The following is a 14,404-nucleotide window of genomic DNA, read 5'->3' on the forward strand; positions in this document are numbered from 1 at the left end:
GAGCCCTTTGACCCTGTCCTCATGCTTCAGGGTTTATCCACACCACTTCCTGTGGAATCTTGGAGTATTCTTGTTCAGGTCTGATCCAACTCACCCAGCTTAGTTTGTAAGGTCTGATGGGCTCATTGGAGAGATGCTGTGAAGAGTTATTGGCTGTTGGTTATCTACTGGGCCCCCAATTCAGCAAGGCATTTAAGCACATGTTTAAGTTCATTGCTTGCTAGCAAAGCACATAAGGCTGTCTCCAAGTGCTTTGCTGAACAGTGCTGGACTGCTGATTTAGTGACTGGGGAAGGAATTCTGTGCTTGCGTCTTATGAAGCCAGAAGGTAATCCTAACACAGACTTCAGATCAAATGTCACAGCCAGTCATGGCTGATGAATAGAAACAGGGGGGAGGGGTGGTATTGACACACACAGCACATGGAACAAAACAGAAGATGTAGAGATAATAATCTTCAAAGCTTAATGCATCTATGTTTAAACTGTTACTCTAACCTGAGCACCTGGGCAGCCCCCACTGGTGAAGCCCAGCTGATTAGCAGAGAGCCCATAGTGGCCCACAGTCAGCAGCCTGTGTTTCTATTGATGGCACACATCTGCATATGCCTTTGGCTGTGTCTATACAACAGGATAAAGCTGAGTTTAAGGCAGTTGGCTCAATTTTACGTCACTGTCTTCACTGTAAATATCATTAGGTTGATTTTAGGGAGCACTAAGGTCGGTATTATAACACCCACAAAGTGAGTCAGCATAGAGCCAAGTTTGAATTTAAAAGGTCGGATTAATGCCAGTGTGGAAATGTTAATTATTTACATTGACTTTGTTGGCCTCCGGAGGTGTCCCGTATGTATTAAAAAATGCCCACAGTTGTCCGTTCTGGCCTCTTTCATCTCCATTGATCTCCAGGTGTACAGGGAAGCCTGCAAATTTGAATTCAGCACCAGAAAGCTCACAGCAGCTAGGCTGTGGAGGTCATGCCTAGGCCGAGAAACTTATTTCTTTATTATAAGCACAGCGATTGCATCTACCCATGAAAACATAGCCCCAGCACGGACAGGTGGTTTCTTCCCTACACATGATATAGCAGGGAAAGCAGAGAATTTGTTTCAGTGCTGGTACCAGCCACTGCTCCACCCCACCATGTGGTAGCGTGGCTGTGTAGGCCACGCTTGTAGGAGAGGCTGAGAAACTTCTTTTCTGTGGTTTACATTTGTACAGGAACAGCCGTCCATCCCCCACAGGTGCCAACTACACCCCACCACTGGAGAAAGCTCCTGACAGGACCTGTCTCCTGAAGAGGACATCTCAACTAGTCTCTTGACTACTCACTCCTGCCTGTATGTGGGGAGGCCGCGCATCACTGTATGAAATTTGGGTCTGCCCCCCCACCCCCACCACCAGAGAAGGCCTATGAAGGGACCATGCCATCTGGCCCTTCCACTACTCCCTCACCACAGGAAGAATGTGGAGGGGCCAGCCGCCACTCTGAACAAGCATCAGGGCTGCTCCTCCCCACACCGCTGGACAAAGCTTCCGAAATTTGGCTCTGTTTCAAGAAAGCACTTTCTGTTTTCATACCATCCATACCGTGCTTTCAAGCGGGGTGGAGGGAAAGTAGGTGCAGGACCAGTTGAGATGGCATAGTCCCTGGGTGATCCCAGGGCAATATGGAGACACTCTTGTCACTTGCATTGCAGCTCTTGAATTAGTGAGTTTTTTATAGAATTGGAAAAAGTGGCTCTTCTTGCTATTTTCGTTGCTGACCCCTGAGCTAGTGCATCTTTACCAGAAGTGGCAAGGGAATCCTGCTATTTGCAAGCAAAATAATCCGTAAGTGGGACGAATGGGTGCTGAATGACTGTGATGCTCCACAGTCTCCCAAGCACCTTCAGATGAGCTCCAAGCCCCACATTGGACAGATCTGTGTAGTGAAGTGGGAAGCCAAAAATCCTTTCTAACTCAGTGCACCATGAACTGTCTTCTTGCATTCATGAGTACCAGGAGCTGCAGGCTTCTCCCTGCCTGAGGGAGTTGGCTTTAGTTGTTATGGTTTGCTCTTTCCTCAACTTTGCTATTATCCTATTGTACTTCAAGCAGATTGGCCCAGAAATAGTGCACTCTGACTGCATCTAGCATCACTGATTGCACTCCAACAAGCTGCCTGAGTCAGGGGCAGGCTTTGGAAAAGTGGTGCAAAAATTCCTTTGGCTGTTTGTTTTCAACTGGGTGAAGGGGCGGATATCACAGGTATTTATCAGTTCCTGTACTAATTTCAGGGACGGTGTTTCTGGTTACAAGGTGGAAAAGTGGCTGGAGGGACTGCTGAGATGCCGCAGTCACCTGGGTGATCTCAGGGCAGTGTCTGGTGCACCATTTGGCTTGTAATGTAAAAGTCATACCATTCTGGCCAGGCAGGAATGGTATCAAGGAGGAGCAAAGTGGCTGGGGGTGGGGCTGGCAGGGGGAGTTGTGATGGCACAGTCACCTGGGTGATCCCACTGCACAGAGTCATGCTGGCATGTAGGTATAACAGTCTCCTGCCTGGAGTGCTGGTTGGCCGATCAGGCAAAAGTTGTCTCTAAAGATGTTCTTTCTATAAGGGAAAAACAGCTGAGTAACCAGTTTACAGGGTTCAGTCACCTTCTGAAACAAGCCCATTTGGTTTTCTTTCACCTGGGATTCCCTCCTTTTCCTTCCTTCCTTCTGAAAAAATGGCTGTTTGATTTCCACCAGAGGGGAATGAGAGCAATGCAATGTGGGAAGATAATATCACATACCCATAACCACTTGTGGGGCCTTTTTTTCCCATATTGCACCAGTGAAAAGAGCCAGAATTCTGTGCGGCTGAAGGAACTGTGGGATAGGTTCCCACAATGCACTGCTACAACAGTCAATGTTTGGTGATTCAGTGTGGCAACCCTAAGTTGACTTTGTGGGGAGGTAAGGATAATCAAAATTGAATTTATAAAATCCAGTGTTATAAAATCAAATTTATATCATAATGTAGATGTAGCCTTAGAGCTCAAAACAAAATTTATTCTGCCCACATATGGAAAAATTTAGCGGGAACCAGGGTGTAGACTGAAAACAAATTGACTGAAAATATTATGCTTGCATTTTTATCCAATGCAACTTGTTTTGCAACCAATTGCCACCATGCTATGAACCAATACCGTAATGTCTAGTGAACATTTCAGTAGCATAGAACAAAACGAGCACCCTTGGAACTTTGCCACATTCTGGAGTCAGTAAAGCTGTAAAAAAAGGTATACTATTGGAGGGGAAAATCCATGCTTGCGCAATGGAAAAAAGATGCTATCACATCTTGGCTGAGACGCTACTAAATAAAGCTGAATGAACCCTTCAAAAAGAGGCTAATGAGTCAAGAGACAAGAAGAGTGCATATGTGCTAGAGAATGCATATTGCACTAAACCATCTATGTTGCAGTACTAGTCTAAATACATCATATTTGTTTTTTTTTTTAATTTTCATTTCACTTTCCGCTCTGGAGCCCTGTTTCGGAAGTATGAGGAATATCAGCAAACAATATCTTAATTAACAAAGAAGGGAAGGAGAGCAGGGCAAGTGAAGAAACATTTTAATATTCTTGGAAGCTAGATTTTTGGCAGCTTTGTATAGACTTTACGAATCCTTATATGTTCCAAACTAAGTCGCCTTTTGCATTCTCAACCAATTAAGATCACTTGAGGAGTGACCTGCTCTGCCAGAGAGTCTTAAAATTAATGTTTAATATTAGAAAAAATTTAAACAAAGCACTGATTACTTTAGATTTAGACTGATTGACATGAAGTAATTATGAGTCTCTTTAAAACATAACCACATTAATCTTATTATTAGAGAAATTAGTGCCAAACCTTTTACCCCATGGTTAAGGCCTTTTGATGTGAAAGAGATAGTTGGCAGTACAATTCATAAAGATGGAATATATTGGATTCTCTATGGCTATGTTTAGATTGCAGGTGCTATTTCGGGATACAGCGGTATTTTGAAATAGCAACACCACAGCTTTTCACCGTGCTCAAAATAGTGCTGCCGTCTTGAGTGTGGTATTCTGTTCTGCTACCACTTGTCATGAAAGGGGTAAAAGAACTTTCAGAATAGCCACTTATTCTGAACTTTGGTGCCATTAGGATGTCAGCAAATTTGGAATAAGATATTTCAAAATTGTTTAGGTAATTTGCATTGCACAAATTGCGTAAATTATTTTGAAACACAGTCTAAATGTAGCCTGAATTATCAACGTTAAATTCTTTGCAGTAAAGCTTGCCACCTACTGGTTATCACCCATATTACTAGAAATGATGTAAATAGTCTGTAATAGAGATGGAGTTAGAAGAAACTAGCCACATTTAAGAAACTTCAGAAATAAAGGGGCCAGGTCTTCATGCAGATAAGTTGGTCCATTAAAGTTAACTGGGTTGCACTTGTGTAACTGAGAGCACACAACCAATCAACACTGAAAAATGTATGACGTTCTCTTGTCTTTGAGATTTTGGCCACAGTCACCAGAATCCACCTGCAGGATGTTGCAACACAATGTTATTTATGAGGCTATGAATTCACAGCCCTGTGCACCTGAGGGCCCAGTTTGACCCATGCAGGTTAAATCAATAGAACAACAAAGAGAAGAAGATTCTAGGGTGGGATATTCAGAAGTGACTTGTCACCGTTCGATAGACTTCCAATGGGATTTGTATTCCTAGGTAACTTATGTGCACAAGAAAATCCCACACTTAATACTTTTGCTTTAGAGATCAGTTTCTTTGAAAATCTGCCCTATTCAGAGCTAAAGGGCTCATGGGCTTGGGGGATTTTTAAGCATAAAAATTATATATTTTAAAAGCATAAAATTAAGACACTATAGAATAAATGATTCTGTCAGTTCCGATTCTATTCAGTTGTAATGCCAAGTCCTATCTCCTCAAAATAAATAACTGCTGGCTCAAAGGTGAACCACTGCTGCCCCACCACACAGTAAGTTGAATTTCACACCCACCTTGTTAATAGACATTTGCTGGTTTCTTCTTTAACCTTCATCCAGCATCCCCTCTGATTACTCATATATTGGTAAGGACTCTGAACCCTGGTCCCTGTTGTTCCCTAATCGACTGGGCTCCAATCTCACTATTGATTCACTTGTTCAACTGTCTATCCCACGATACATCTTGCACTCCCAGTACACACACAGCTGCTACAGAGACAGCTTCATAGAGTGGCCTTGCCTGTTACTATATGGTCCCTCCCAGAGTAAATCAGATGGGAATGATTTTTGCCTATAGAAAAGGTGGACATGTTATAATCTCCAGTTTGATTCCGGTTAGTCTCAGAATCTTTGCACGGCTGGGGTTCTGCAGCTTCACCCTGCCAAGGGAGATATTTAAATATATTGGCAAAAAATATTTTCCTGGGTAACTGTCACCATGGGACAAATGACTGGTGACTTGTCAGTATACAGAAGCACTAACCGCTTGCCCAGAGTTGTTTTCCCGATTCTTGGGCTAGGGCAATTCTTGGGAATGGATTTGAACAATTTAGGGAATGAAGACAAAAATGTGCAGCTCTGAGTCCACACTGTTTTCCGCCTCTCTCTCAACACCCTGGCTGATTTTGCTCCTGGTTCTGCCTAGTGTCTAGCATTGTTTTGCTAAAATGACTGTTTGCTGCAGACAGGTTGTTGAGACTGGGCTATATGTATTTACAATATACCAGTGCTTTTTTTGGTATTAAAAAAAAAAGGAGCTGGTACTCAGTTGGTACTCCCCTACTTTACCCTCTGCCAGGGATCCTGCAGCTGGGGCTGCCAAGGTGCTGGTACTCAGTAGGAGCAAATACCAGTACCAAAAAAGCACTGCAATATACTAAGACACATTTATGTAATGCTTTCCTTACTCACATTTCACAGTGCCTTATGAAAGTGGTGACAAGTATGAGAGGGGCAGCCATGTTAGTCCATATCCACAAAGTAAATGAGCAGTCTTGTGGCGCCTTGTAAACTAACAGATATTTTGGAGCATAAGCTTTCAAGAGCAAAGATCTGCTTTGCATCTGGCAAAGCTGGAAAGCATAAGTATTTGCTGAAGGGTTTATTTGGGATCAAATGTACATAGCAAGAACAACCCAGCAGTTATGCAGGACAAAGGATGTGTTGTCTTCCTCTGACTGCAAGTTGAACCTTTCTAATGCAGAACTCTGTCATCTGGCAAAATCTGTAATCCATCAAGATTTTACTTAGCTAGACAACCACTAATCCTGGGTGTGGCTAAGTTTCCCATGATTACCTAAAGTTTCGTCACAGCCACCAGTCCTGACTGTCAGTGCTGTTATTTAGCTGCAATTTACCCAGAAGTGTCTTCTAGAAGCCCAGGAAGCAGTGAAAGTTCTGGTAATGTGCTAGACAATATTGACCTCCATTGGTCCGACAAACTCTCTCATTCAGCACTGGGTCCAGAGGGTGCCAGACTAGAGAGGTTCAACCTGTACTACCTGTGCTTGTAAGGCTTTTAAAAATAGAATTCTTACTCAGTCATCTCATCAGTAAGTAATTCACATGCATAAAATATTTTGGGAGCCACAATGGAAAGTGCTACGGAAGTACAAAGTACTGTGAAGTACTGCTAAGTACAGAGACAAGTCTGCTGACCTGGGTCCCAGGCCCAGCTCTATAGCTGATTCAGGCTGCTGCTTTGGGATCAGTCATTTATGTTCAGCACTATCTGTAAAATGAGGACAAAGATACATAACACTGAATAAAAACAACAAGACATCCTGTGGCACCTTATAGACTAACAGATATTTTGGAGCATAAGCTTTCATGGGCAAAGATCTGACAAAGCAGATGTATCTTTGTCCCCATTTTATGTTTTACTTAGACAGCAGTACGTCATAATACTTTGTACTTCTGTAGTACTTTCCCTTTCCTAGCCCAGACCTTTTGTTTCCTATTGAATAGATCCAGCTATGCATCACTATGCATCGTTGATCCGAGCGGGCACCATCCCCTAGAGTTGCCTAACACATTGCCAAAGGTATGCCTATCTAGCTCTGGATACTTAGCCTTGTACCAGTCACTGAACTGTTAACACGTACTCCTGTTCTTGGTCCTGCTGCAGCACACCTCTTGGACCAGCAGTGACAGCTAATTTCATTTTTAAATCCCATTAGCCATAACTGTTTAATTCCATAATAATTAATCAATGTCGAGCAGGGAATGTTGAGCAAGGATTACACTAGAGTAGAAGAAATTGAGCATCACACCACTCAAGGTCAGCCCACAATCCCTGAGTAAATAGACTGGGATTTTTTGCTAAAATGATCAGCGGCAAACTGGCTACCATATTAACCATATTGACCCGTAGAGAGACCTTGTTAGCTTTCAGAGGTGACAGTGCATTGAGATGAACACAGCACCACTGGACTCTCTCTCTCCATTTCAGTCTTTCAGGTTTCTTAGCAAAACAGATGTCTTTAGTTCACATTCAGAACACTTCCTTCGCATCTAGATAGGGCTAGGAGAGAAGTGCTGGTATAACAATTCCCGAGTAGTGGCTCAGGCCCATCCCTTGGGTCTGGAGTGAGAATCTTTGACATTTGTTGTTTACTTCTTGTTAAAAATCAATCTGTCATGTGTTTGTTACAAAACTCTGTGACTTCTTGTCACTGAAATACCAAGTTCTCTTTTTCTAGTAGGTTTTTGAGAGAATTAGCATTTCAGCAGAAAAGTCTGCTCTGCTCAAAGTGACTAGTTCTGAATTGGAAACTTTGGATCTGGTATAGCTAGACATATCTCAGCTTATCTGCAAGGTGCCAATGAAAGATGTACCAGTGGTTCATAAATATGCCATGACTGGTGTTCCCTGTAAACTGTGTGCTTGCACAGCTGCTCAAGAGAGAGTCAAATTCTGCCCAGCTGGTTCACAAAGTGCCCACAGCTAGGTTTTATTTCTAATGGTGGTGCACATTCACACATGCTGTGGTACTTCTAAAAATTATTCCACAAATGGATGGAAAAGATTAGAGGGAACATTAGCTTGACATCCTGGAAAAGGCAGCCCTGGAAGGCAGTTCATATGTGTTAAACATTGAGATGGCACTGGGTGGCTCTTATGGAAGCACCAGCAAACATGAGAACATGGATGCATAATTCAGAGAACAGAGATGGTTGTCTTAGATATCTTTAGCATGAATTGATAGCAAGGGATGCTATGATTGGATCAGCACATGGGGGATGGGAAGCATGCCAAGGAGGTAGATACAACACCAATCAATCCATCAGAATGCATACCAATGGATGGGAATACCTCAACAGATACAAGGAGGCTTCATCAACTAGCATTGTCTGAGGTCCAACCTCTTCCTTCCCTCAGACCTGCTCAAGTTCTCCTAAATCTCACAGCTTACACAACTACAGTCCTCTCCATCCCTCTTCACCATTTGTGTCTGTGTCCCATTCCTCCTTTCCCAAAAGGGGCCATCATTTAATACAATGAATAGTTTGATTGTATTGCCTCTTCAAGTTTCTACTGACCAGACCAGCACTCTGGTACCCGATGAACAGAGAAATGCCATCCCTTCTTTCCCATATGTCAGCACCCGACTTTCTTGGTTGAGATCCTGTGCACAATTTAAAATTAATATCTGATGTTTATTTTACTTCCAAAATTAACTAAGTGCTCTACTTTAGAAAGTCTAAGCATGCTTCTGTCATATAATCAAGCACCTGCTAGTGAAACCAAAGAAGATGCTGACAGTGTGGGCATCAAAGAGTTAAGATTAAGGTATTCTTGAATCTGCTTACTTCATTTGGGTTTCCAAAGCATCATATCATGTTGTTATAGAAACCACTTGCAGGTTTAAGTCTTGAATCACTGTTATTGCCATAGTAACCAGCACCACCAAAAAAGAGTCAGTTATTCAAAACATTTAATTTCCATAGAAAAGGCCAATTTTGTTTTCAAATACACTTGTATCTGCAGAAACAATGAAAATAAATTAACAACATATTTACTGCAGCAGAAGCACCATTCAAGGCATATTAGCATATCAGTAACTGCTGAAAAGCATTATAATTTATAAATGTTTGGGAAACACTTGAAGATCAAAGACATCTGTGATTCTGATTACAGAACTGGTTCTTAAATAGATGTCTTCATTTCATTATTCTTCCATGAGCCCTGAAAGCACATGCTAATGTGACACTGGTCCCTGAGAATGAGGGCTTTATTGTTTTCCATTGTTTTCTTTTGATACCATTTTATCATTGTGCAGTTTCAATATACCTTCTCCTGTAAGCATTTTGAATCAGTAGCTATACTGAACACACTGGCAATATCACAGGTTTTCCTACAAAACAACCACACACTGATTACCGTCAAATCACAATGTGGCAAGTTTATTGGAAGGCACAAACTTGGCATCATACTCCTGCCCCCAGCTGCTTCTCCTCATTAAGAAGCACAGGAGACAATGAGGAATGGTGCTGCTCACTGTTACTTGTGGAGTATCTTGCCAGTGAGTGTGCAATAATACAAGCCTCTCTAAAGAACGACTGCTTTCTTCTGGCACCTCTTCTTGCATTGTTTGCGAGAATGTACTTGGCCCCATCTGCTCTTGCTGACATTTACTTTGCATGAGTGTAGCACCACTTATTTAAGCAAGTAGCACTTTCTCTGGGATCAAGAGAGCTTTTAAAGCATGGCAGAAAGCTGTTGGAGATGCAACATCCTTGTGGGAGCTCCCAGGGGTTTTGTGCCTCAAGCCCATAACAGGTATCCAGAAATACAAGGGTGTCATCCTGCTGCCATGTACCCTTTGGTTGAGTGCAACATCTGCCGCTGGGCAGGGAGAAGCAGTGCCATGTAGGACTGGGATGTTGTTCATCTAACAGGCTGAGTCCAGCTGAGCCATTTCACAGGCTCTCATCAGATCAGCTCAACTGTTTTCATCTAAAAACATGACAAGAAATCTAGAGGTTTGAGTCTGACATTTGTTTAGATGAAACATTTCACTGACACTAGGGCAGATTCATGGAGCCATAATATATGCATACATTGTCTCCTTCCAAAGGCTTGACTGGAGTGTGGCAGGAATCAAGTTCTGTATTGAGACCTAACCTGGAAGTGAAGAGTTTTTAATGTAATTAAACTGCAGTTCTTTTAAAAGCACAAGATAATGGGGAGCACAGGATTCTTGCTCAGTGGAGTTGTTGATAACTAGGTAATGGATCCCCACCTATGGAGCTGAGAAGTAGTTTCCAAGTGATTGATCTTTAAAATAGCATTCTAGGGCCAAAGAATTGGGATTTCAACCCTATTTATACTGAGAAATAACTTTGTCTGGCAAAGGAATAGCTTTGATTACTTGATTAAAAACTTTTTTTCTTTCAGGTGCCAGGAAAGAAAGAGATCCAAACTAATGTTTTTAGTACAAAAAAGCAGTCCAGTAGCTCTTTAAAGACTAACAAAATAATTTATTAGGTGATGAGCTTTCATGGGACAGACCCACTTCTTCAGATCATAGCCATACCAGAACAGACTCAATATTTAAGATACAGAGAACCAAAAGTAGTAATCAAAGTGGACACATCAGAAAACTGTTATGAAGGTGAGCAAATCAGAGAGTAGAGGGGCAGAAGGGGTGTGTGTCAAGAATTAGATTAAGCCAAGTATGCAAAAGAGCCCCTATAATGACCTAAAAAATTCCCATCCCTGTTCAAACCACATGTTAATGTGTTGTATTTAAATATAAAAGAGAGTTCATTAGCTTCTCTTTCCAAAGTGTTGTGGAAATTCCTCTTCAGTAAGATGCAAACTTTCAGGTCATTAACAGAATGGCCCACTCCATTAAAGTGGTGACTGACCGGTTTGTGGATCAGGAGTGTTTTTATGTCTGTTTTATGCCTATTAATTCTTTGTCTGCTGCCAAAACAGACAGAACGATGTTTTCTGGAGTCATAGGTGATTTGTTGTAATGCTTGAGAGGTGTACTACCCTCTATGCCCCCGCCAAAATGTTAATTGCTAAATGGGTTACCCCTTCATGCCCACTCTGTCCCTCAGGGTGGCCCTCCCTGCAACCCTACACCCCGCAGGCACCAATCATCTGTGCCTGGAGTTGTGCCCACATTGAAATACCAGAATTAAGCTCCTTACCCTGAATTTGATGACCCAGTCCCAAATGATGCCTGTTATACTTTGTACAAAATATCAAGGTCTCTTTCTATGTTCAGTGCTCACTATGGCCACGTTTACACGTGCACGCTACTTCGAAGTAGCAGCGCCAACTTCAAAATAGCACCCGTCACGGCTACACGTGTTGGGTGCTATTTCGAAGTTGAAATTGATGTTAGGTGGCGAGACGTCGAAGTCGCTAACCCCATGAGGGATGGGAATAGCACCCTACTTCGAAGTTGAACGTCGAAGTAGGGCACGTGTAGCCGATCCGCGTCCCGCAACATCGAAATAGTGGGGTCCGCCATGGTGGCCATCAGCTGAGGGGTTGAGAGACGCTCTCTCTCCAGCCCCTGCAGGGCTCTATGGTCACCATGTGCAGCAGCCCTTAGCCCAGGGCTTCTGGCTGCTGCTGCGGCAGCTGGGGATCCATGCTGCATGCACAGGGTCTGCAACCAGTTGTCGGCTCTGTGGATCTTGTGTTGTTTAGTGCAACTGTGTCTGGGAGGGGCCCTTTAAGGGAGTGGCTGGCTGTTGAGTCCGCCCTGTGACCCTGTCTGCAGCTGTTCCTGGCACCTTTATTTCGATGTGTGCTACTTTGGTGTGTAGACGTTCCCTCACAGCACCTATTTCGATGTGGTGCTGCCAAACGTCGAAGTTGAACGTTGACTTTGCCAGCCCTGGAGGACGTGTAGACGTTATTCTTTCGATGTAACGTGCACGTGTAGACGTAGCCTATACCTATCTAATGGTTTCTACTCACACAATTTTGATTGACTTCAATGGGAGTTGCTGAGAAGACACAATCTGACTCTATATGAATTCTAACTATTACTTCCCTTGATTTGCTATGCAATAATTTGCATATGTAAAGCTGCTGCTGCCACCACCTGACTCTGAGTGCCTTCTTTCAGACGATTATTATTTATTATTTCTCTCAGGTCCTTCCTCTCATTTTTCCTGGCGTAAAGTCCAATTCTAAGTACAATTTTTTTTCTTTCACCCCTCCCTAGCTGTATTACTTTGCATTTACATGAATTGGGACCTATCTTATTAAAGCTGTGTATAAATGATCTGGAGAAAGGAGGAAACAGCGAGGTGGCAAAATTTGCAGATGATACTAAACTGTTCCGGATAGTTAACTCCACAGCAGATTGTGAAGAGCTTTGAAAAGATCTCACGAAACTAAGTGACTGGGGAACAAAATGACAGATGAATTTTAATGTTGATTAAGTGCAAAGTAGTGCATATTGGAAAACCAAGTCCCAAATATACATACAAAATGATGGCAACTAAATTAGCTATTACCACTCGAGAGCAAGATCTAGAAGTCATTGTGGATAGTTCTCTGAAAATACCTACTCAATGTGCAAGTGCAGTCAAAAAAGCAATTGGAATGTTAGGAATTATTAAAAAGGATAAAGAATAAGACAGAGAATATTTTACTGCCTGTGTATAAATCCATGGTGCATCAACATCTTGAATATGCCATTTCAAATAAGATATCTTGACACTAGAAAAAGTGCAGAAAAGGGCAACGAAATGATTATGGGTTTGGAATGGCTGCCTTATGAGAAGAGATTAAAAAGACTGGGACTTTTCATCTTAGAAAAAGGAGACTAAGGAGGCAGCAACATGAAAGGTGTTGAGAAAATAAATAAGGAAAAGTTATTTACTTGTTCCCATAAACAAGAAATAGGGGTCACCAAATGAATTAATAGGTAGCAGGTTTAAAACGAACAGTTTGAATAGTAACAGAAAGTAAGCCGTGCTAGTCTATACACTATCAAAACAAAAAGCAGTCAAGTAGCTTCAGACCATATCCAGACCAGAACAGACTCAATATTTAAGACACAGAGAACCAAAAACAGTAAGCAAGGAGGACAAATCAGAAAAAGATAATCAAGGTGAGCAAATCAGAGAGTGGAGGGGTTGGGGGGTGGAAATATTGAGTCTGTTCTGGTCTGGATATGGTCTGAAGAAGTGGGTTCGTCCCACGAAAGCTCACCTAATAAACTATTTTGCTAGTCTTTAAAGTGCTACTTGATTGCTTTTTGTTTTGATAGTGTATAGACTAGCACAGCTTACTTTCTGTTACTATTCAAGTTGAGTGTGTGTTTCCTTCTGTTTGTTTTAAACCTGCTACTTATTAATTTCATTTGGTGACCCCTATTTCTTGACTGCTTTTTGTTTTGACACACTCAACTTGTGGAACTCATTGCCAGAGGATGTTGTAATGGCCAGAACTTTGGTGGATTCAAAAAAGAGCTAGATAAATTCATGGAAGATAGGTCCATCAATGACTATAAGCCAGGACGGGTAGGAATGGGGTGCCTAGCTTCTGTTTGTCAGGGCTGGGAATGGGTGACAGGGGAGGAAACTTCTTGTGTTCAATACCTGGCATTGGCCTCTGTGGAAAGACAGGCTGCTAGGCTAGTTGAACCTTACTGAATTCACTAACCTGTGCTTTGCCCATTTCCTTTGGCGGCTTTAATGTCTGATATGCAGTGGTCCTGCATTAACTGGAGTGCCAAAGGATTAGTAGCTGCTTTCAAGTTCCAAGCCATTTCCTTTTCATTTGTTCTCATTAAAATGAAGTTCAGTTTTACTACCAAATAGGAAATAACTCCCAGTAATATTAGCTAATGTAATGTGATCCTAAAAGGAATTCAAGATTGACAAGCTGGCTTGGCAGGGAGCGTAGTGAGATGACTGGAGAGTTCACTGATTCAACCCCTTCCAACATTCCAGCATGCTGGCCTCCTAGAGGAGTTCCTGCTAGCCATGAAAGCAGCTCCTCTGTGTGAGGGAAGTAGAAGAAACAGTGCCAGAGGGTGCCAAGAGGTATAATTAACCCATCCATGCATCAGTCTTACCAAACGTTGATCCACAGCTACACAGTAATAATAATAATAATAATCATCATAAAAAAATTGATTCCTATTTGAAATGCATTTTGTCAATCATGAAATCATGAGATAAGTGTTTGTCAACTATGTAAGTAAAATATTGCCTTAGGTATCAGCATCCCTGCAACTTTGTCCCCGAGGGTCTCCCTTGCCCATGCCTTACCTCCATGAGAACTGCCCTGATGGTCGACTTGCCCACCCCAAATTGCTGTGCCATGGAGCGGTAGCTGTCTGGGGTGGCCAGCTTCCACATGGCAATGGCTACACGCTTCTTGAGGGGGAAGGCAGGATGAATGTGGTTGTCTTG

The 14,404-nt window shown here is 42.4% G+C and overlaps 1 protein-coding gene across 1 annotated transcript in view; it reads right to left on the minus strand.

Annotated features, from left to right (window-relative positions):
• CRB1 (crumbs cell polarity complex component 1) overlaps positions 1-13,755 on the minus strand; it is a 156,503-nt gene extending 142,748 nt beyond the window's left edge. The window contains exon 1 of the mRNA XM_075003295.1: positions 13,650-13,755. Coding sequence (XP_074859396.1) covers positions 13,650-13,755 — 106 coding nt within the window. The remainder of the gene's footprint in view (positions 1-13,649) is intronic.
• Between the last annotated feature and the right edge of the window lie 649 nt (positions 13,756-14,404).

This window comes from Carettochelys insculpta, chromosome 9 (assembly GCF_033958435.1).
Source record: "Carettochelys insculpta isolate YL-2023 chromosome 9, ASM3395843v1, whole genome shotgun sequence".
In the NCBI taxonomy this organism is placed as follows: Eukaryota; Metazoa; Chordata; order Testudines; family Carettochelyidae; genus Carettochelys; species Carettochelys insculpta.